Source organism: Aethalodelphis obliquidens, unplaced genomic scaffold (genome assembly GCF_003676395.1).
Source record: "Aethalodelphis obliquidens isolate GAN/ISIS:26980383/991018 unplaced genomic scaffold, ASM367639v1 scaffold31, whole genome shotgun sequence".
In the NCBI taxonomy this organism is placed as follows: domain Eukaryota; kingdom Metazoa; phylum Chordata; class Mammalia; order Artiodactyla; family Delphinidae; genus Aethalodelphis; species Aethalodelphis obliquidens.
Window position 1 is genome coordinate 21,189,277 of NW_020837975.1, and position 23,852 is coordinate 21,213,128.

The 23,852-nt window shown below is 41.4% G+C and overlaps 1 protein-coding gene across 2 annotated transcripts in view; it reads left to right on the forward strand.

The window, feature by feature from the left end:
- The window catches only part of EFHC1 (EF-hand domain containing 1), a 60,483-nt gene that overhangs the window by 30,061 nt on the left and 6,570 nt on the right, over positions 1-23,852 (forward strand). For both annotated transcript variants that reach the window (XM_027127488.1, XM_027127489.1), the window contains 4 exons: positions 1,107-1,327; positions 7,071-7,211; positions 10,634-10,847; positions 11,196-11,343. In XM_027127488.1, the coding sequence (XP_026983289.1) occupies positions 1,107-1,327; positions 7,071-7,211; positions 10,634-10,847; positions 11,196-11,343 (724 nt within the window). The remainder of the gene's footprint in view (positions 1-1,106; positions 1,328-7,070; positions 7,212-10,633; positions 10,848-11,195; positions 11,344-23,852) is intronic.

A 23,852-nucleotide genomic window follows, 5' to 3' on the forward strand; every position in this document is an offset into this window, starting at 1 on the left:
CCCATCACTTCCTGGGGTAACTCAGAGAGCTCTAGTAGGGTTGGGCACTAGACACTGGGAGAAGGAACCTTTGGTCTATAGGGTGTTTAAGATGCATGATTGGGAAGCAGCCAACCCTTTTCTTTTGGCAAATCAAGGGCTGGAGCGTTAGGTTTTCTGAATGCTGTAGCAGAACCTTAGCCTCCTTCCTTATTTTCTTAGCAATTATCAGTTAGGATAGTACCAACCCCCCTCTCATGCTCCCTGTCATCAGAGTTCTGGGGCCAAGCTTTGTGGTTCCAGCTACAAAGTGTGGCACCTTACTAGAACTGACTGATGATCTTATGGTTTCCATGGAGGCCAAGTTGCAGGGAATCAGTCTTAAACAATCAACACTTAGTTTTCATAAGAGAGTGTGACAAATTAGATTTATTCCAAAAATGGAAGGTTGATTCTACGTTTGAAAATCTGTTGATTTCCCAGATGAACGGATTACCGGAACCATTGTGCTGACTGTCCCTGCCTCTTGGCACAGGACTAGATCAGACTGCCCTCATAGCAGTGACCACAATTGAAATGAAACCATGTTTTGTGTGTTTAGGGTCTGTGGCCCCGAATAGAATGTTTTCTCCATCAAGGCAGGAATTTTATCCATACTGTTAATTGTTATAATCTCTGTATTCAGCAGTGTACCTGGTACACGGTATATGTGGTCACTAATAATTTGTTAGATGAACGGATAAATGGGTGGGTGGTTGAAGTAAATGACTTGGACCCCCCACCATAGATCCAATACTCTGTCTTTATAGAAGGACATTTATTCTTTTCTCTTGTAATGATTCCTTCTAAGCATTAATTCTACTAAGATTGGTGACCTCTAGGGATAGTTCAAGCCGAATATGGGAGAGAGACTTTACAGAAACAATCTGGGTTATTATTTATGTGTCCTGTTCGCAGATGGAAATACTCAGCCCTGTGTTCTGCAGGGAGTGTGGAGGCGTCCCTGACCCTCGGTCAGAGCTGAAGCCTGCACTCCCTCTGGTTCTCAGGAATGCCTGGCTGCTGTGTGTCAGTCTTTCTTCCCATCCTCATTCCTTTTCTTTCCTCTCCCTGCTGTCTTTTGTTAGAGAACTTCCCTCGGTGTGTGCTGGAAATCTCAGACAAGGAGGTGTTGGAATGGTATACTGCCAAAGACTTCATTGTTGGGAAGCCACTCACTATACTTGGGAGAACTTTCTTCATTTATGATTGTGATCCATTTACTCGGCAGTATTACAAAGAAAAATTTGGAATCTCCGATTTACCACGCATTGATGTGAGCAAGAAGGAACCACCTCCTGTGAAACAGGTAACAGGACACTGGTTCTGAGGTTAGAGAGAGAGTTCATCTTCTGATGCGTTAATAGAAATTTAAGGAAAAGGTTCTTATGTGAATACCCAATTAAAAAAATGGACAAAGCATGTGAAATAGAGCAGTTCACAAAAGAAGAACTACAAATGGCTAATGAACATACGGAAAGACCCTCAATTGATAATCAAACAAAGAGAAATGAAAATAATGAGGTTTAGGATCTGTTTGATCTAAAAAGACTCACAATATCCAGTGTTTGCCCTGGTGTGATGCAGTAGGCATTTCGTGTACTGTTAATAGGCGAACAATGAGAAAAACTTTTCTGAAGGGCAGTTTGTCTCATTTAAACTTTTTCAAAATAAAATATCATGTATCTCTTGACCCAGAAAATCTGGTTTGGGGATTATAAATAGATATATGTGAGGATGTGTAGTGTAGCATTACTTATAATAAAGTGTAAGGACATTGGCAGAATAAATTATAGTATATCCATCCATATAATTAGAGGACTATAAGACTTGTTAAAAAAAAGAGGGAGTCTGTGCATATTAACATGAGAAAATGTCCATAACATTTTTAAGGGATTGTAAATACATGACATGGCACTGTTTTTGTAGATTACTGTATACAACATCTGCGTATATTACTGAGGAAAAGACCTGGAGGAATGTTTCCCCAGACTATTAACAGTGGTTAGTTCACCGTGGGAAGGGGAGGGAGGGAGGGAAGTGGGAGATGACCAGGGAGCTTTCTTTCTGTACTGTGTGGTTGTGATTTTGCTTTTTTTTTGGCCATGCCACATGGCTTATGGGATCTTAGTTCCCTGACCAGGGCTTGAACCCATGTCCCCTGCAGTGGAAGCGTGGAGTCCTAACAACTGGACCACCAGGGAGTTCCCTCAATTTCAGTTTTTATACCAAGCCTTGTGTTACTTTAATAATTTAAAAACTTTTTGATTAAAAAAAAGACATCTTTTAAAATTCCAGACCCCTAAGGCATTTCATTTTTTCTTGCCTATTTATCAAACCCTTTTACTTAAAAAGTGATTGGGAGGGCTTCCCTGGTGGCGCAGTGGTTGAGAGTCCGCCTGCCGATGCAGGGGACATGGGTTCGTGCCCGGGTCTGGGAAGATCCCACATGCCGTGGAGCAACTGCGCCCGTGAGCCATGGCCGCTGAGCCTGTGCGTCTGGAGCCTGTGCTCCGCAACGGGAGAGGCCACAACAGTGAGAGGCCCGCGTACCACAAAAAAAAAAAAAAAAAAAAAAAAGTGATTGGGAGCAAAACAAAAACTGATTCACTGAAGATGTTGGAAGACGGTGTTCTTTAATTGCAACATCGCTCTCCTTAAAATCACGCAGAACCCCAAAATTCAGTTCTGTGCACCTCAGAGTCCACTCTCAGAGTAAGTTCATGGTGTCTTTAATGCACCAAAATAGTAATTTAATAAACTTGAACCTTCAGAGTGGCTCAGCCACATATTTTAGAGTTTGAAATGACAATTGCATGTTTTCAAAATTACACATTACACAGCAGATTCAACAAGCATCTAAAGTATTAAGGCCACAGTGTCGTAGACCAAAACACTGGTGCTTGTTGTACCTATTTGGGGCAGGAACAACTCAAACAACCTCTTTGTTGCCCATGTATAAAATAGTGTGTTAGCACCTGTGGCCCATCTTTATTTTGCCAGCGTGTGTATAAAATAATGTCCGTGGGCTTTTTTCTTTTTGAAAGACACTACTGGAATGATGGAATGATTGAATTCCTCCAGCCTGGGCCCCTGCCTTCCCCGCATCTGCTGCCCATGCTGCTTGCACTTAGCCTCCAATTCTACTGAATTACAGGTGGTTCTGCATCCTGTTTTATTCCCCTGGACTTCCACTAATGCTCTTTCTCCTGCTTGAACCACTTCTCCATCATTTCTCTACACGGCTTTTCCTTAACTCTCACAACTCAGTATAGGCTTTCTCTCTTCCAAGAAGGCTTCTCTGAAGTCCCAGGCAGGGCTCGCACCCCATCGTCTGTGTTCCTGGGATACTCTGTGCCTCCCTCCACTAGCACTTGTCGTATTAAAACATCTGTTTATGAATTTTTCTATGAGACTAAGTTCCTTGACAGCAGGACCACTGTTTATCTTTGTGCTTCTAGCACCTAACACAGTGCCTGGCAAATAGGAGGTATGTGGTGTGTTTCCTGGATAGACTGAAGAAGACTGCCTAGGCAGTATGTATTTGTTCCCCTCAAAGGCAAGTGATATCTTAGGCAAGGCTTTTAGAAGCAACATCTCATAAAAACAATTACAAAGAAGGATTTGGATTTTGGTGCTAGGCGTTCCTGGGGCAATAAAACTTCCAGAAGGGAGTGTGGATGGTGATAGTGCCTCTTGCTGTCAGTTTTTCCTCTGATAGAACTCCTTACCCATGAATGTGCTCATGGATTAAGAATTATAATAAAACCGATGTCCCTATGCCCCAGTTTTGGGGGCAGCATTTGATGCAGTCTACAGGAAAAATACCATGTGAACAGATCTAGATTTTAATCAGCCAAACTACTCCACCACTTGAGTTTATAGGTGAGTATTGTGTGAAGTTGCAGTCCAGGCATCACAATGAAAAGTACAAGGGTAATCCTGTTAAATGTCAAACATTCTCATAAGGAGGAGTCTCACCTAACCAGGAAGTAGGATGGGGAGGGCTTGTAGCACACTGGTGCACTTTTCCTAATGGACGGCTTTGATCTGTGTTTTGAGCTGATAAAAGCTTTGAGTCCTAGAAGAGCCCTGCTCTCCATCCTCGTTACTATCACCTTTCTACCCCCCAAACTTGTCTTCTAAAGAAAGGGAGGGAAGACTTGGATAGAGAGCAGAGAGAACTGAAGAACCACTATAGATTTTGGGTTGTTTTGCCCTGTCTCAGTTACTCTGTATAATACAATGATTTCTCCATCCTTACATATGGCACATTAATTATAGTGTTTGGTCAGTTTATTTTCTCTATAATAAATAATTCTGCTACAAATAAATCCTCTCTGCTTGTCCATGAAAGTCTTTGTTGGAAATGAGTAGGAAAGCTCCACTTACCAAGCAGCAAATACCTTTTAGCTCTCCTCAATCATTACCTCTCAGTCATCTGAACTCTACACAATGTAGTTGGAACACAGGGATGAGAGCCGTAGCAGGTTCTAGAGGGACCAAGCCAGAGTCAAGCTGATGGGCAGGGACAGAAGTGGATATGCAGTGCATATATTAATTTGAGAATCTCGATACCCAGGTCAGGCTGATCTGCCAGATCAGGAGTAAGTCCACATGGATCCAGAAGCCAGATGTGCTGGATCCATCTGGAGACATGCTAGTAGGAAGGAGGAAGAAGCCAGGACCAGGAGAGCTCATCTGCCGTGGAGCTGGCCTCTGAAGGCAGCATCTGAAGGATGAGGGACTGTAAGACTGTGTGTGTGCATCATTAAGAAAGCCTGGGCAGAAGCTCTGGAAGGTGGGTCATACGAATAGGAGTGTCTAGGCGTGATAATGTCCAGTCAGAGGAATGGTTCTAGTTTAGAACAGGACCCAGGCGGTAGCTTGGAGCATGAAGAGCATGGTGCCAGCACCACAGGCACAGGGGCTGATATTTAGAGAAGGTCTTTATTCCAAGCAGAGGAAATGAGATGCAACTTGGGAAAACTAGGTAGAAGCCTGTTAAAACAAAAGGAATTTGAGAGGAAGGTGCTCAGGAACTTACCTCCCTATTTTAAAACTCCTTAACCTCCCCCCACACCTCCCAACCAGGCTGCTGTCACTGTGTATTGATATTGGACTCCACCACTGTGCATTTCCGCCACCTCCAGAGTAAGTCAGAGCTTAGCATGCAGTGTCTCACCCCAAGTCCTTCTGTCCATTGGCAACCGTGTATATTCACTGAGTAGTGGTTTTATATTTGGAGCAAATTAAGTCATCGTCCATCTACTGGATCCATTAGTCATCTTCCAGCCATGAAGATCACATTAACTACAGCCCAGGAAGTGGGTGAAGGATCAGTGTTCTAAGCACCCCACCTTGGACGAACATAGCAGAGTCCCTGGTTTCTGAGGGAGTCCCCTGTTGCAGATGGAGCAGGGCTCATATAGACTAACTTGTTAAAGTCCCTGAATACAGTATATTAAAAGATTTGGGGAGGGTATCTACAAGTAAAAGCATGGTACAAGCTAGTTTGCTGAGAAAGCATAGCAGAAAGGAGTCAGAGAAAAAGAACTCAGCTGCAGTCCGCCTAGCATTGATGAGAGGGAGGAAAATAACCTCTGAACTAAAGTTTTTTTTTTTTTAGATACATGATTTTTTATTTTTTTTTATTATTTTTAAAAATTTATTTATTTTTATTTTTGGCTATGTTGGGTCTTCGTTTCTGTGCGAGGGCTTTCTCTAGTTGCAGCGAGTGGGGGCCACTCTTCATCGCGGTGCGTGGGCCTCTCACTATCGCGGCCTCTCTTGTTGCGGAGCACAGGCTCCAGACACGCAGGCTCAGTAGTTGTGGCTCACGGGCCTAGTTGCTCCACGGCGTGTGGGATCTTCCCAGACCAGGGCTCGAACCCATGTCCCCTGCATTGGCAGGCAGATTCTCAACCACTGCGCCACCAGGGAAGCCCTCTACTTAAGTTTTTAGACAAACAGATCTTAGCATCCTATAGCGGTGCTTTCAGCCCTTCATGGAACCTGAATGAAAAACATAGGTTCATCCTAAATTTTCACACTCACCAAATAACCTTTGCATCTGGAATTTAGTTCCATGAGTTTGCTCCTTCACTAGGAAAGGGGAATCCTGTGTGGACAGGGGGGTGTGAGTTCTCAGTGAAGTATGGCTATCATTCTCTGAGGCAAAAATGAAGAAATAAAAATAGGGACTTCCCTGGTGGCGCAGTGGTTAAGAATCCGCCTGCCAATGCAGGGGACACGTGTTCGAGCTCTGGTCTGGGAAGATCCCACATGCCTCAGAGCAACTAAGCCCGTGCGCCACAACTACTGAGCCCAAGCCACAACTACTGAAGCCCACATGCCCAGAGCCCGTGCTCCGCAATAAAGAGAAGCCACTGCAATGAGAAGCCTGTGCACCGCAACGAAGAGTAGCCCCCGCTCACTGCAACTAGAGAAAGCCCACGCACAGCAACGAAGACCCAACGCAGCCAAAAATCAATAAATAAAATTAAAATTTTTTTAAAAAGAAATTAAAGTATTAGAAATACGGAGGTAACTCGGAAGTAAGTAGCATGAACCAACTCCTGACACCCCCACCTTACCCCTACCTCCGACACACACACGTGCCCACTTTGGGTGAATTGAGAAAACAGTTTCCAGATCTGCCAGGCTGAGACCCACACCCCAGACAAAGAAGTCACAGACAGACCCATGGGCTTCACCGTGCTGGAGGGCCACAGGGGCCAGGATTGGGGCTGGGAGCAGGGCCAGGCTCTGCTTTGGCAGTAAGGGGTCAGTGGACATCAGTGATAGATTAAATCCAGCCCTGAGGGTTACTTTGTAGCATCATCAGTCACTTTTATGAGCAGTGATCATGGTGTAAAATCTATAAAGAGGAATGGAGTATGTGATATGTTATTTTTTTCTGATTACATTTGTATATGTAGAAATTGCTTTTAAATAAATGTTTTCTAGATTTTAAAAAGAAACTTACAGTTACCTTTAATTTTTAGAACACGGAGCATCTGCTTTATTTCTTGCTTTCTGTGTTTCTTCAGGAATTACCTCCCTATAACGGTTATGGACTAGTTGAAGACTCTGCTCAGAATTGCTTTGCGCTCATTCCAAAACCTCCAAAAAAAGATGTTATTAAAATGCTGATGAATGAGAACAAGGTGCTTCGTTATTTGGCTGCACTGGTGAGGACAATTTTTGTTTTTTAATTTATTTAATTTACTTTAGTTTTGGCTGCACTGGGTCTTCGCCGCTGCACGTGGGCCCTCTCTAGTTGTGACCAGGGGCCACTCTTCGTTGTGGTGCACAGGCCTCTGCTGTGGAGCACAGGTTCTAGGTTCATGGGCTTCAGCAGTTGTGGCACACGGGCTCAGTAGTTGTGGCTCGCCAGCTCTGGAGCGCAGGCTCAGTACCTGCGGCGCATGGGTCCAGCCGCTCCGCAGCATGCGGAATCCTCCCGGAACAGGGCCCGAACCCGCGTCCCCCTCACCGGCAGGCAGACTCCCAACCACTGCACCACCAGGGAAGCCCCAAGGACAATTTTTATATCCTAAGATTCTGTTCTGTCTCAGTACTGTGCATAGTTGTCCGTTTTGTCTGTAAGCTCTAGAGTAACAGCTGTCAGAGTTATGTGTTTATTTAAACAACCATTGGTTCCAACCTTCAGGCAGGTTGGATTGTATTAAGTATGGTGCCCCTGAACCAAGACCTAGCTCAAGTCCTATCTGCCCTCACAGTCTTTCTTAAATCATTAATCTCTCTATCCCTCAAATTTTGAGAGGCATTTTGGCCTTTTTTATTAAGCAATTATGAAAGCTTGACTTACATTCAAATTATCTATTTTTGTGCCTTTCCAGTGAACTGTGATTTTCTTGAGGGTAGGGACCATGTCTTACTAATTTTTATCATTGGTGATATCTAGCTTGATGTATTTTATATTCATTAAATGTAACAAATGGAATCATACTAATTTAATAGATGTGAACTTTGAGAGGTCATATGGCTAGTGGCTAAGAGGTTTGGAAACAGACATAAATTCAAATCCTGAGTGTTCCACTCACTGGCTGAATTACCTGAAGCAAGTTACTGATAAGAATTCAAAGGATAATGTCTTTAAAAATAGAAAAAAAAGCAGAAATAGAAATATAACCATTTTATTTAGAAATATAGACATAAATAGAAATTGAAATAAGTTACTCTGGGAATAGAAATGTATTTGAAAAAATAAAAATTAAATGAGAACATAGTTGACTAATGTATTTTTTAAATATTGAAAAAGCTTTGAAACAAGGGAGTTCTAGCAAATTCTAGGTCAACTAGAACACTCCATACGTTAAGAATTCTGATTAATGAAGGTTTTGCATTGTTGCTAAGTTCTTTGAGTTACTGTTAAAGTTCAAGAGGTTTGTTGAATTATGACATAGTAACTATGAACTCCTTGAGAGCAGGGGTCATGTCTCTTTAGACTTTGTAGGCACTCAATAACTGTTGGATGAATGGGTAAATGAATTTATTTACACATACACTATCTGTGAGTCAGGCAATATAATATACTCATTTTATGTTTCAAAACATAAGAATCAGAGACTAATTGGTGTGTCCCAGGTCTTAACTGCTTAGACAGAGGCAGGACTAGCGCTCAACCTAACAAAAAATATAATTCGAAAAGGTACATGCACCCCAATGTTCATAGCAGCACTATTTACAACAGGCAAGACATGGAAGCAACGTAAATGTCCATTGACAGATGAATGGATAAAGAAGTTGTGGCATATATATGTATGTATGTATGTATATACACAGACACACATACGTACATACAATGGACTATTACTCAGCCATAAAAAAGAATGAAATAATGCCATTTGCAGCAACATGATGGACCTGGAGATTATCATACAGTAGAATTTCAATGAACAAATGGAGAAGAGAAGACTGCAATAGAAAATTACCATTAAGCACACACCTCAGCAGTCCTTGTTGCTGACAAGGTCCATCAACGGATGCTAAAATTAGTGGGAAAACCTTTGAGGAGAAACAAGATTTTCATGGTTTCAAAGTATCTCCCTCAAGATATTTACTAACTGCAAAGGGAAAGATGGTAACTTTACAGGGGAGAAACCCACCAGTCATCTTCTTAACCAAGTGATCAAGTTCAACATAACCAATAAAAAGATGTTTTGTTATCATGAACTCCTTGGTATGCACAGAGGTGGGCGTGGGTTTTTTTTTTTTTCCCCTGTGGTATTTTTGCCAAAGATGCAAAAGTGAGATGCATGAGGGACAGTCAACAAAATAATTGACCAGTACTCATGTCAGGGTCATGAAAGACAAGAGCAGACTGAGGAACTGTCACAAATTGGATGAGATTGAAGAGAAATAACAACTAATGCAGTATAGGATCCTGAAACAGAGAAAGAACATAAGTGGAAAACAGGTGAAATTTGAATAAGGACAGTAGTTTATTTAAAGCATTATACCATCATTTTCTGGGTTTGATAACTGTGCTATGATTATGTAAGATATTACTGTTAGGTGAGGCTTGGTGATGGGCTTACGAGAATTCTCAACTATGCAACTTTTCTGTAAGTCTGATAAACTTATTTCAAAATAAAATGGCAAAAACAATTTTTAAAAAATTTTTAAATACTCCTTCCTGCCAGGGTGAGCTATTGCTCCCAACCCCCTTGTACACCCGTGCCTGTAGTCCTGCTCAGAACTTTATTTTATTCTAAGTGTGATGGGAATCCTCTGGAGGTTTGAGAGGAGAGGAATGATGTGATTTTATTTTTATTTGTTAAAAAAAAATTTTTTTTATTATAAGCGTGTTCAACAAAAAAAGTTTGGAGACTGTCAGTTAGGGAATGGTATGAGGAAATTATTTTACTAAGAGGAAATCCAATGACTTTCTCAACTAAATGAGAAATTATGACACAAATAATTCCATGGTCTGAATGAGAAGGTGTGTGCTGAAATTGTGATGTGAGAGGATTTTAGTCAAGAATAAGCATGTCTGTATTTAGGCTTGTTCAGTCTGGAATTTGTTTCTCGGTGATTTGATTTAGGAAAAGTCTTAACAACGTAGTTTCTCAGAATCACTTCAACTCTATGACATATTACTCCTTCCTCCCTTCTTAAATTTTCTTTTTTAAATTATGTATAAAAATGGATTTGTTTAAAGGCATAAGCTTTGCATAATCACTTTAGTGTCCTCGAAGTTGAACATAATGTCAGCCACGAGGTTTCAGACTGGCAGCCTGTGGACAGAATGTAGCCTATATGTTTTCTTTGGCCTGCCTGGTGCTTTTAAAGTGTTGAAGTCAACATTTTAAAGTCAGGGTTTTTATATAGTAATCCAGATTTCTGTTTTCTCATGAAAAATTGGATCTAGCAACATTGGGCCTATATTCATTCCCACATGGCAGCAGCCTTCCTTAGATGAGGTATGTCCTTTCCCGGCCCCCGGAGCCCCACCCCATACTGTTCATTTATATTATACTTCATATGTTAGGCTTATATTGTACCCTAGTCCCCGTAGATATTTCAGTTTGAGGCTTCTGCGTAGATCACGTACCTTCGTAATATCCTCTTTTCTTCACCTTTCCAGGAATCCCCCATCCCAGAAGACAAAGACCGCCGATTTGTCTTCTCTTATTTTCTAGCCACTGACATGATCAGTATCTTTGAGCCTCCTGTTCGTAATTCTGGTATCATTGGGGGCAAGTATCTTGGCAGAACTAAAGTTGTCAAACCAGGCTCCTCGGTGGAAAACCCCATCTATTATAGCCCCAGTGACTTCTTCATTGGTGCTGTGATTGAGGGTAAGTCTCAACACAGTTTAGGCTCTCTTTCTGGCCAAGTGAATGGGTTCTTCTTATTGGGAATTTAATTCAGTTAACCCTTGTAGGAAGCAGTTAGTCTGCAGTCCAGCTGTACATGTGGTATAGTGTATAAATCTCCTTTATCAATTAAACTGTAAATTGGTTGCATTTGTTGGCTGTAGATGGAAACTCTGAGCTCCCTAAACACCGAGTGAACTAGTGCATATTAGTTTAGAGAGCAACTGAAAGTTCATTAGTCTAGGTCACAAATACATATCTGTGAATTTTTACTCTCAGTTGCCTGATAAGAACATAACCAGGCAAAGTGTATTTCTACCCTTTCCCCAGTGTTTGGCCACCGGTTCGTCATCCTTGATACAGACGACTGTGTTCTGAAATACATGGAGAGCAATGCTGCCCAGTATTCACCAGAAGCACTCCTGTCAATTCAGAGCCGTGTTCGAAAGCAAGAAGCCCCTGCACCAGAATTGGACAAGTATGTTTGACCATCTAAGGTCCATTTTGGCTTTGGCACAATGAGATATTCAGGAAGCAGTTCTTAAAATGAATGGATGATCACATTTTAGATTTTCAGATTTCCCTCACCAATGGAAGGTCTTAGACAACCTAGGTTACCTGGGTCCAATATAATAACTAGTAACTTAGAACTTTTCAACTTCATATATTTAGCAAATAATTATTGAGTGCCTTATATGTATCAGACACTATCACTAGGCCCTTAGGCTTTTATCAGTAAACAAAATAGACCAGAAGTTGCTGCCCTCATGGAGTTGACCCTCTAAGCAGCGGGAGATAGCTAATAAACAGCACCAGTAAGTTAGTTATGCAGTGTGTTGGGTGATGAGTGCTGTGGGAAAGTGGAGCAAAACAAGGGTGATAAGGGTTCTGGAAGGTGAGGGTGGGTTGCAGTTGGTTGGGGGAGGTGGTCACACCTTGAGAAGGTGGCACTGAGCAGACACGTGAAGGTAAAGGAGTCAGCTGCGTGGACGTGTGGCGGGAGAGCTTTCCAGGAAGAGGGAGCAGTGAGTGCTAAGACCCTACGTATTAGCACACCTGGAGCACACAGGTAACACTGGCAAGAAGTAGGCCGGTGAGTGGCGGCAGTAGTGAGGAAGAGAAGCAGAAGCTGGAGGTAGGAAGTTAGCAAGGGCCCAGGTTGTGTAGGACCTGCTAGGTCTCTGGAAGGGTGATGGCTTTCCTCTGAGTGAAAGCGAGAGCCACCATGGGGCTTCCGAGTAGAGGAGGGGCACCATTTGACATGTGTTTTAAAAGAAGGGGCTGTTGTGTTAAGAATAGATTCAGAGGGAGATTAGTTAGGAGAATGTGGCAGTGATCTAGGCAAGAGATGACGGTGCATAGACCAGGGTAGTATCCGTGAAGGTGGGGAGAAGTGGTCTGATTTGGGGTATATTTTAAGGTAGAGCTAATAAGGATTCAGACAGATGATATAGGGGAGATAAGAGAGTAGGTAAGGATGACTAAGGTTTTTGGCCTGAGCAGCTGGAAAGGAGTTGCCACCAACTGAGATGGGGAAGAAGTCTACTGTGGGTAGGGGAGGGTTTTTTCTGGCAGGGCGGAGGCAGGAGGGATTTCAGTTTGGGATATATTAGGGGTTTTTTTTTTTCGTTTTGTTTTTTAATTTTTATTTAATTTAATTTATTTTTTGGCTGCGTTGGGTCTTAATTGCTGCACACAGGCTTTCTCTAGTTGCGGCGAGAGGATGCTACTCTTCGTTGCAGTGTGCAGGCTTCTCGTTGCAGTGGTTTCTTTTGTTGCAGAGCATGGACTGTAGGTGCGCGGGCTTCAGTAGTTGTGGCTCGCGGGCTCAGTAGTTGTGGCTCGCAGGCTCTAGAGCACAAGCTCAGTAGTTGTGGCGCACGAGCTTAGTTGCTCCATGGGTCTGGAGATCTTCCCCGACCAGGGCTCCAAACCCATGTCCCCTGCATTGGCAGGCGGATTCTTAACCACTGCGCCACCAGGGAAGTCCAATGTACTAGGTTTAAGATACCTATTAGATACTCAAGTAGAGAGATCAAACGGGCTGTTGGATATATAAATCTGGAGCTCAGGTGAGAGGTCTGGGGCTGTGGGAGTTGTGGGCATATAGATGATATTTTCAGCCATGAGACTGGGTGAAATCTCTCAGGTAGTCATTATAGACAAAGAAGAGAGAATAGCTCCAAGGATTGCGCTCTGGGGTTCTCCAGCACTGAGTTGGGAAGAGAAACTGAGCAGGACGACTAGTGAGGCAGGAAGAAAACCAAGTGGGTGTGGTGTCCTGAATCCAGGCTGTCCCCTTTTGCACAGTAGGGACTGTAAACGTGACCATGAGAACAATCTCAGCACCAATGGGAAAATTTACTGCTGTTCTGCAACTTTAAAAAATTTTTGTCAAAACATGAAAAGCTCTGATGGTTATAAATGTATAGGGAAATGAAAAATAGTAATTTTGAGTTTTATTAGTGCACTGTAATTTAAGACATTGGCAACATTGAGAATTAAAAGTGTTTTATTTCTTTATAAAAAGCATATTAAGAGTAGTTGGAACAGTGCTTGCCTTCTTGTCATGTAACTTATGATACAGAGTGAACGTCTTTTCTGTGCCTCGGCAAATTGTCATATTCCTTTCCAAGTTTGGATTGACTTCCAACATTTTATTATTTTTGCTTTCAACGTTGCGAAATACATCCTAGAGTTCCTTTAATGAGTGAAATATCTCAGAGTTCTTTTAATGTGAAGTTTTTTGTTTGCTGGCATCTGGGATATCTTCATCCTTTTTTTTCTTTTTTTGGCTACATTGGGTCTTCGTTGCGGTGTGCGGGCTTCTCATTGCAGTGGCTTCTCTTGCTGCAAAGCATGGGCTCTAGGTGCATGGGCTTCAGTAGTTGTGGCTCGAGGGCTCTAGAGTGCAAGCTCAGTAGTTGTGGTGCACGGGCTTAGTTGCTCCAAGGCATGTGTCTTCATCCTTTTCGTTACGACCACTTCCCTCATTTATGTCAATAAGCCAGCCTTTGCTAGGGTCCTCTGCCTGCACATCGAGAGTCTCTTAAACCACAGCAGTGTCAGCATTCCCACGGTCAGCTGTTTCTTCTCTAACTCCGTTGTGTTTGACTTGAATTCTGCTTCTAGCTCTACCTCTTTTGGTTTCTTTGCCATGCTCTCATCTTTGTTGACCAGTTCTCTCTTCAGTTATCCATTTTTGTAAAATGTCACTTGAGTTTATCCTTTAGAGAAAAGGAGGCAACATAAGCTACACACTTTGCTGTCTGTGTGTGACTTGAAAAACAGATGCCCAGTGATCAGTCACTGACAGACTTTCAAAGAAGTGATATGATTGTCGCTGATTGTGATGCACATCTATTATTTGTGTAATGATTCGTGGACTGAAAATCTGACAATTTGCACTTGAGGCAGTTACTCACAGTTACTAACTGAAATTTGAACTGTGTTGTTGAGGGACTGGGTTATTTAACCAGATGGTGGTAAGTGAAATTCATGCATATCTGAGCCTTGCAAAAACAAGAATTGCCTGCAAATCAAGGAAGACAGTGATTCATTGTGTCACATGGGGATTTAGCAATGTGTAGGGGACACTGGGGACCTCAGTGCAGACTTCCACTGGAATAGGAGGGGTGGGAGTGGGCTTAAGAGAATGGGAGGAGAGGAATTCGAGCTTGGAAGTATAGCCCCCTCTTGAGGAAGTTGGTGCAAAGGGGAACAGAAAAATGGGGGAGTAGCTGGCCGGCGAAGTGGGGTCAAGAGAAGGTATTGGTGTCTTAGAATAAGATAAAGAGAAATTCAAGTTCTGGGTTAAGAAATCCATGGCTATCCTTGTGTTGATCCTCACTTTACCCCTCTTCTCTTGTGATGGGTCAGAGAGGTGAATGAGAGAAGATGCTTGAAGGTGATATGAATACAAAGGTCATGCTCTAAGGAAATACAAATCCTGTATTTGAGTAATCATTGCTAAGAATAATGAAAAGGGATCCTGAGTACTTGTCAGGCCTGAGAACTTTTTATATCAAGTGTTAGTTACAGGATGATGAAATTTGCAGTTAGCCATCTTCCTTCTCTGAGCTGGAAGATTAAAACAGTGCACAAGTGGTTGGAGTATTGACTTCATCTGAAGTTCTTTTCAGGCTTGTGTCTTCATTGCTGTACACTGAACTCAGACTTACAGATAACACATTGCTCATAAGCCCACTCCTCTGCACAAACCCTCCCCGTGTGAAGAGCATGAACACCCGTGTGTTCGCATATCTTGTCCTTGTTTGGTTGACTTGCCCGTCTGTGCTCTTCAGCTTCAGGAGGACCCTCCTCCCCTGCTCGACGATCCTTTTCATCCTCTCTTTTTCACTTCCAGCAATTTTTCCCATATAGGCATTTCCAAATATTCTCACTTTCTTTTCCATTTTCTTGAAGCCCCAAGCGCCTCCATATTCACTTTGCAGATGGTCTCAGACAGACCCAGTGATCCAGTGTGAGCTGCTTCTGTTTTCCTACTCTTCACCTTAGAGTGTTTCTTTACTTATCTCTTTACCTTCTTGTCACAGCTAAGTAGCTCCCATTTCTCCAAATTTAATTCTTTTGTGTCTGTCACCGCCTCCTCTCTGACTGCTCTCGTATCCAGACACTCTTCAGAAGTTGTTTACTTGAGGTTACTGATTGTTTTCCAATCTAATGGTCTCTTGTCATTTATTCATTAATTCAGTGATACTGGCGCCTGCACCATATGCCAGACTTTAATAAACATCTAGGCAGCCAGGTGAGGGAATAGGAGCTCACTGTCTAGGGCAGAGGTTGGCAGACTTTTTTGCTACAAGTAGTAAATAATTCAGGTTTGTAGGCCATACCAGAATCTCTGTTGTAACTACTCAGCTGTGCACCCGTGGGGTGAAAGCAGCCATAGACAATGTGTAAATGAGTAGGTGTAGCTGTATTTTGATTAAACTTTATTTAGAAAAACAGGCTGCCGGCTGGCTTTGGCCTCTGGGCCAACCCCCTGGTCTAGTGTTGAGCCTTTCTGATCTACATATAATGTAAATTACTCTTTACCACCCCCTTTTTGAAACCCTTTCTTTTGAGTTCTAGAAAGTCAGAGTCTCTGATACTCCTCCTACTTCCCTGGAAGCTTGTTCTTTTTCCTATTTCTGTCTACTAGGTTGGTGTTTCTCAAGGTTCTGGTTTTGGTCCTCCTGTTCTCTTTCTCTAAACTCTGGACGATCTCATCACATCGTAGAGTATCTGAATAAGTCGCTCTCCATCCTGACGTTCTCCTGATTCTGCTCCCAGACTCCTGTCTGCCTGCTCGATGGGTCTCCGTGCATCTGAGCCACCAGCACCTCTCACTTCGTACAGCTAAAAATGAGACCACTGTTGTCTTCACCTTCCTGGCACACCTGCTGTTCCTTCATCCTTCTTCCTTCTTTCTGTTCATCTGTCTCATCAAGTGGCGATGACAGTGAGTTGTGATAATGTGTGTAAAGCACCAGCCTGGTGTCTGGCACACAGGAGGCAAGCAGTGAATGTCAGCTCCCCTCTTTCTCTTGGTCACCTCAAGGCTCCATTTACCTTGATTTGAAACCTCCTCTTCTATTCTGCACCATATTCAATATGCTGCTAAGTTCTTTTATTTTATTCTACAATATCTCTTGCCTCTGACTTCTTTTCATTCTCACCACCATTTCCTAATTTAAAGCACTCAGTCAGTTTGGAATTGCATTTATCTGAACTTAACAACAGCAGCAGTAACAACAGAAACAAATTTATGTTAGCTTAACCCAGTGGAGTTTTATGTTTTCTTATGGAACACAATGTCTGGAGGTCAGTGGTCCAGAGCTTTCCCAGCCCAACAGAGACCTGACTTCTCTCTCTCCTCAGATATTCTGAGCAAGTAGCTTTTGTCCTCATGCTTTTCTCTCTGTGGTTACAAGTGAATGTTCCATTTCCAGCACTGCATCTATATTCCAGGCAGGAAGAGGGGAAGGACAAAGGGGTAAGAGACTGAAAAGCCAATCTTGCCATGTCTTTCCTCTTTTTAAAGGGCTTATCCAGAAGCACCACCTAGCAACTTCTCCTTACATCTCATTGTCTGGGCTGTATCACTCGTCCGCTCCTGATTGCTGCTCCAGACAAAGTGAGGGCTCTGTTAGGAAAAAGGAGAGGGTGAATATTGGGCAGGTACCCACCAGTGTTTGCTGAGGCACCCACAGCACCTCCTGACTCATCTGCCCACCTCCACGCTCTTCCTTAATCCATTGCACACAGTGACCAGACCAGTCATCCCGGAACTTGGCTCCAAATTCATCATACTACTTCTCCTCTGCCAATTTTATTGAGGTATAATTGACAAAACCGTATATATTTAAAGCGTACAATGTGATGATTTGATATACATATACATTGTGACGTGATTATCACAGGCAAGTCAGTTAACACATCCACCATCTCACATAGTTACCATTTATTCTTGTGGGTGAGTGGCGGGAATGCTTAAAATCTACTCTCTTAGCAAATTTCAGGTATACAGTACTATATGGTCACAATGCTGTGCCTTAGGTCCCCAGAACTTATTCACCTTGTAACTGAGTGTACCCTTTGACCAACATCTCCTTTTTCCCCCTACTCTCCAGCCCCTGGCAACCACCCTTCCACTCTCTGTTTTTATGAGTTCAGCATTTTTTAATATGTCTAAAATCACTAGTCATAATATCCTTCAGGTTCATTTATGTTGTTGCAAGTGGCAGGACTTCTTTTTTAAATCCGTTCATCTCTCAAGGGACAGTTTGGTTGTTTCCATATCTTGGCTATTGTGAATCATGCTACAAAGAACATGAGTGCGCAGATGTCTCTTTGGGATACTAATTTTGTTTCCTTCATATATATATATATATATATATATATATATATATACACACACACCCAGAAGTGGGATTGTTGGAGCATATGGTAGCTCTATTTTTAATTGTTTGAGGAACCTCTTTACTGTTTTCCATAGTGGCTGCACCAATTCCCACCACTGTTGGGAATTGCTATCCTAAGAGGTGTGACTGTGGTTTTGATTTCCATTTCCCTGATGGTTAGCGATGCTGAGCATCTTTTCTTGTACCGATTGTCCATTTGTATGTCCTCTTCGGAAAAATGTCCCGTTAGTTCTGCCCATTTTTTAATCGAATTGTTTGGGTTTTTTGCTGTTGATACATGTGAATTCCTTATATATTTCAGATCTTAAGGCCTTATCAGATATATGGTTTGTGCTATGGTTTGAATGTTTGTGTCCTCCCAGAATTCATTTTGATGTCCTGATGTGATGCTATTAAGAGGTGGAGCCTTTGGGAGGTAATTAATGGCTTTATAAAGAAGGCCTCAGAAGCTGACTAGCCCCCTTCCACCTTTCAAGGGCACAATGAGAAAGCACTGGCCATGAATCAGGAAGAGAGCCCTCACTAGCCACCACATGGAATCTGTGGCACCATGATCTTGGACTTCTAGCCTCCAGAACTGTGATAAATACATTTCTGTTGTTTATAAGCGACCCAGTCTCTAGTTTTTTGTTAAAGCAGCCCGAATGGACGAAGACAGTTTGCAAATATTTTCTCCCACTCTGTTGATTATTTTGTTTTGTCGATTATTTCCTTTTCCATGCAGAAGCTTTTTAGTTTGATGTAGTCCTACTTGTTTATTTCTGTTTTTTGTTGCCTGTGCTTTTGGTGTCATATCCAAAAAATCCTTGCCAAGAATAGTGTCAAGGACCTTTTTTCCTATGTTTTCTTCTAGGAGTTTTACAGTTTTGGGTCTTACGTTTAGGTCTTCAATGCATTTTGAGTTAATTTTTTTGAATTGTATAAAATAGGGATGCAGTTTCTTTTTTTTTTTTAAATAGATCTTTATTGGAGTATAATTGCTTCACAATACGGTGTTAGTTTCTGTTGTACAACAAAGTTAATCAGCCATATGCATACATATATCCCCATATCCCCTCCCTCTTGAGCCTCTATCCCACCCCTCTAGGTCGTCACAAAGCACCAAGCTGATCTCCCTGTGCTATGCTGCTGCTTCCCACTAGCTAACTGTTACATGTTGATATTACTCTCACTTTGCCCCAGCTTCCCCCTCTGTCCCCGCCCCCCGCCATGTCCTCAAGTCCATTCTCTATGTCTGCGTCTTTATTCCTGCCCTGCCACTAGGTTCATCAGTACCACTTTTTTTTAGATTGCATATGTATGCGTTAGTATACAGTATTTGTTTTTCTCTTTATGACTTACTTCACTCTGTATGACAGACTCTAGGTCCATCCACCTCACTACAGATAACTCAGTTTCGTTTCTTTTTATGGCTGAGTAATATTCCATTGTATATATGTGCCACATCTTCTTTATCCATTCATCTGTCGATGGACATTTAGGTTGCTTCCATATCCTGGCTATTGTAAACAGTGCTTCAATGAACGTTGTGGTACATACGTCTCTCTTTTTTTTTTTTTTTTTGCGGTATGCGGGCCTCTCCCTGTTGTGGCCTCTCCCGTTGCGGAACACAGGCTCCAGACGCACAGGCTCAGCGGCCATGGCTCACGGCCCAGCCGCTCCGCGGCATGTGGGATCTTCCTGGACCGGGGCACGAACCCGTGTCCCCTGCATCGGCAGGCAGACTCTCAACCACTGCGCCACCAGGGAAGCCCCGTACGTCTCTTTTTGAATTATGGTTTTCTCAGGGCATATGCCCAGTAGTGGGATTGCTGGGTCATATGGTAGTTCTACTTTAGTTTTTTAAGAAACCTCTGTACTGTTCTCCATAGTGGTTGTATCAATTTACATTCCCACCAACAGTGCAGGAGGGTTCCCTTTTCACCACATCCCCTCTGGCATTTATTGTTCTAGATTTTTTGATAATGGCCATTCTGACCAGTGTGAGGTGATACCTCACTGTAGTTTCTCTAATAATTAGTGATGTTGAGCATCTTTTCATGTGCCTCTTGGCCATCTGTATATCTTCTTTGGTGAAATGTCTATTTAGGTCTTCCACCCATTTTTTAATTGGATTATTTGGTTTTTTTGATATTGAGCTCCATGAGCTGTTTGTATATTTTAGAGATTAATCCTTTGTCCATTGTTTCATTTGCAAATATTTTCTCCCATTTTGAGGGTTGTCTTTTTGTCTTGTTTATGTTTTCCTTTGCTATGCAAAAGCTTTTAAGTTTCATTAGGTCCCATTTGTTTATTTTTGTTTTTATTTTCATTACTCTAGGAGGTGGGTCAAAAAAGATCTTGCTGTGGTTTATGTCAGAGTGTTTTTCCTATGTTTCCTCTAAGTTTTATAGTGTCTGATCGTACATTTAGGTCTTTAATCCATTTTGAGTTTATTTTTGTGTATGGTGTTGGGGAGTGTTCTAATTTCATTCTTTTACATGTAGCTGTCCAGTTTTCCCAGCACCACTTATTGAAGAGGCTGTCTTTTCTCCATTGTACGTTCTTACCTCCTTTGTCGTAAATTAGGTGACCATATGTGCGTGGGTCTGTCTCCGGGCTTTCTGTCCTGTACCATTGATCTATATTTCTGTTTTTGTGCCAGTACCATACTGTCTTGATTACTGTAGCTTTGTAGGATAGTCAGAAGTCGGGGAGCCTGATTCCTCCAGCTCCATTTTTCTTTCTCAAGATTGCTTTGGCTATTCGGGATCTTTTGTGTCTCCATACAAATAGTAAAATTTTTTGTTCTAATTCTGTGAAGAATGTCGTCGTTAGTTTGATAGGGACTGCATAGAATCTGTAGATTGCTTTGGGTAGTATAGTCATATTCGCAATATTGATTCTTCCAATCCAAGAACATAGTATATTTCTCCATCTGTTTCTGTCATCTTTGATTTCTTTCATTAGTGTTTTATAGTTTTCTGAGTATAAGTCTTTCACCTCTTTATGTAGGTTTATTCCTAGGTATTTTGTTCTTTTTGTTGCAGTGGTAAACGGGATTGTCTCCTCAATTTCTCTTTCTGATTTTTCATTGTTAGTGTATAGGAATGCCAGAGATTTCTGTGCATTAATTTTGTATCCTGCAACCTTACCAAATTCATTGATTAGTTCTAGTAGTTTTCTGGTGGTATAGGATTTTCTATGTATCATGTCATCTGCAAACAGTGACAATTTTACTTCTTCTTTTCCAATTTGTATTCCTTTTATTTCTTTTTCTCCTCTGATTGCCATGGCTGGGGCTTCCAGAACTATGTTGAATAATAGTGGCGAGAGTGGACATCCTTGTCTTGTTCCTGATCTTAGCGGAAATGCTTTCAGTTTTTCATCATTGAGTATGATGTTTGCTGTGGGTTTGTCATATATGGCCTTTATTATGTTGAGGTAGGTTCCAGCTATGCCCACTTTCTGGAGAGTTTTTATCGTAAATGGGTGTTGAATTTTGTCAAAAGCTTTTTCTGCATCTATTGAGATGATCATATGGTTTTTATTCCTTAATTTGTTAATATGGCATATCACATTGATTGACTTAAGTATACTGAAGAATCCTTGCATCCCTGGGATAAATCCCACTTGATCATGGTGTATGATCCTTTTAATATGTTGTTGGATTCTGTTAGCTAGTATTTTGTTCAGGATTTTTACATCTGTCTTCATCAGTGATACTGGTCTGTAATATTCTTTTTTTGTGATATCTTTTTCTGGTTTTGGTATCAGGGTGATGGTGGCTTGGTAGAATGAATTTGGGAGTGTTCCTCCCTCTGCAAGTTTTTGGAAGAGTTTGAGAAGGATCAGTGTTAGCTCTTCTCTAAATGTTTGATAGAATTTGCCTGTGAAGCCATCTGGTCCTGGACTTTTGTTTGTTGGATGATTTTTAGTTACAGTTTCAATTTAATTACTTGTGATAGGTCTGTTTATACTTTCTAATTCTTCCTGGTTCAGTCTTGGAAAATTGTACCTTTCCAAGAATTTGTCCATTTCTTCGTGGTTGTCCATTTTATTGGCATATAGTTGTTTGTAGTAGTCTCTTATAATCCTTTGTATTTCTGCAGTGTCAGTTGTGATTTCTCCTTTTTCATTTCTAATTTTATTGATTTGTGTCCTCTCTTTTTTTCTTGATGAGTCTGGCTAAGGGTTTATCAATTTTATCTTCTCAAAGAACCAGCTTTTTGTTTTATTGATCTTTGCTATTGTTTTCTTTGTTTCTATTTCTTTTATTTCTGCTCTGATCTTTATTATTTCTTTCCTTCTACTGACTTTGGGTTTTCTTTGTTCTTCTTTCTGTAGTTGCTTCAGGTGTAAGGTTAGATTGTTTATTTGAGGTTTTTCTTGTTTCTTGAGGTGAGATTGAATTGCTATAAACTTCCCTCTTAGAACTGCTTTTGCTGCGTCCCATAGGTTTTGGGTTGTCGTGTTTTCATTGTCATTTGTTTCTGTGTATTTTTTTATTTCTTCTTTGATTTCTTCAGTGATCTCTTGGTTATTTAGTAGCGCACTGTTTAGCTTCCATGTATTTGTGTTTTTACAGTTTTTTTCCTGTAATTGATTCCCAGTCTCATAGCGTTGTGGTCAGAAAAGATGCTTGATATGATTTCAGTTTTCTTAAATTTTCTGAGGCTTGATTTGTGACCCAAGATGTGATCTATCCTGGAGAATCTTCCGTGTGCACTTGAAAAGAAAGTGTATTCTGCTACTTTCAGGCAGAATGTTCTTATAAATATCAATTAAACCTATCTGGTCTGTTGTGTCATTTAAAGGTTGTGTTTCCTTATTTATTTTCTGTTTGATCTGTCCTTTGGTGTGAGTGGGGTGTTAAAGTCCCCTACTATTATTGTGTTACTGTCGATTTCCCCTTTCATGGTTGTTAGCATTTGCCTTAGGTATTGGGGTGTTCCTATGTTGGGTGTATAAATATTTACAATTGCTATATCTTCTACTTGGATTGATCCCTTGATCATTATGTACTGTCCTTCCTTATCTTTTGTAACAGTCTTTATTTTAAAGTCTATTTTATCTGATACGAGTATTGCTACTCCAGCTTTCTTTTGATTTCCATTTGCATGGAGTATCTTTTTCCATCCCTTCACTTTCAGTCTGTATGTGTCCCTAGGTCTGAAGTGCGTCTCTTGTAGACAGCATATATATGGGCCTGTTTTTGTATCCATTCAGCCAGTCTGTGTCTTTTGGTTGGGGCATTTAATCCATTTACATTCAGGGTTATTATCAATATGTATGTTCCTGTTACCGTTTTCTCAACTGTTTTTGGTTTGTTTTTGTGGGTCTTTTTCTTCTCTTGTGTTTCCTGCCTAGAGAAGTTTCTTTAGCATTTGTTGTAAAGCTGATTTGGTAGTGCTGAATTCTCTTAGCTTTTGCTTGTCTGAAAAACTTTTGATTTTTCCATCGAATCTGAATGAGATCCTTGCTGGGTAGAGTAATCTTGGTTGTAGGTTTTTCTCTTTCATCACTTTTAAGTATATCCTGCCACTCCCTTCTGGCCTGCAGAGTTTCTGCTGAAAAATCAGCTGATAACCTTATGGGGATTCCTTTGTATGTTATTTTTTGTTTTTCCCTTGCTGCTTTTAATGTTTTTTCTTTGAAATTAATTTTGGTTAGTTTGATTAATATGTGTCTTGGTGTGCTTCTCCTAGAGTTTATCCTGCATGGGACTCTGTGCTTCCTGGATTTGGGTGACTATTTCCTTTCCCATGTTAGGGAAGTTTTCAACTATAATCTCTTCAAATATTTTCTCACAGATTTTTCTCCTCCTCTTTTTCTCCTCCTCTTCTGGGACCCCTATAATTTGAATGTTGGTGCGTTTAGTGTTGTCCCAGAAGTCTCTGACATTGTCTTCAATTCTTTTCATTCTTTTTTGTTTATTCTGCTCCTCAGCAGTTATTTCCTTTTCTCCTCCTCTTCTGGGACCCCTTTTTCTTTTTCTCCTCCTCTTCTGGGACCCTTCTATAATTTGAATGTTGGTGCGTTTAGTGTTGTCCCAGAGGTCTCTGACATTGTCTTCAATTCT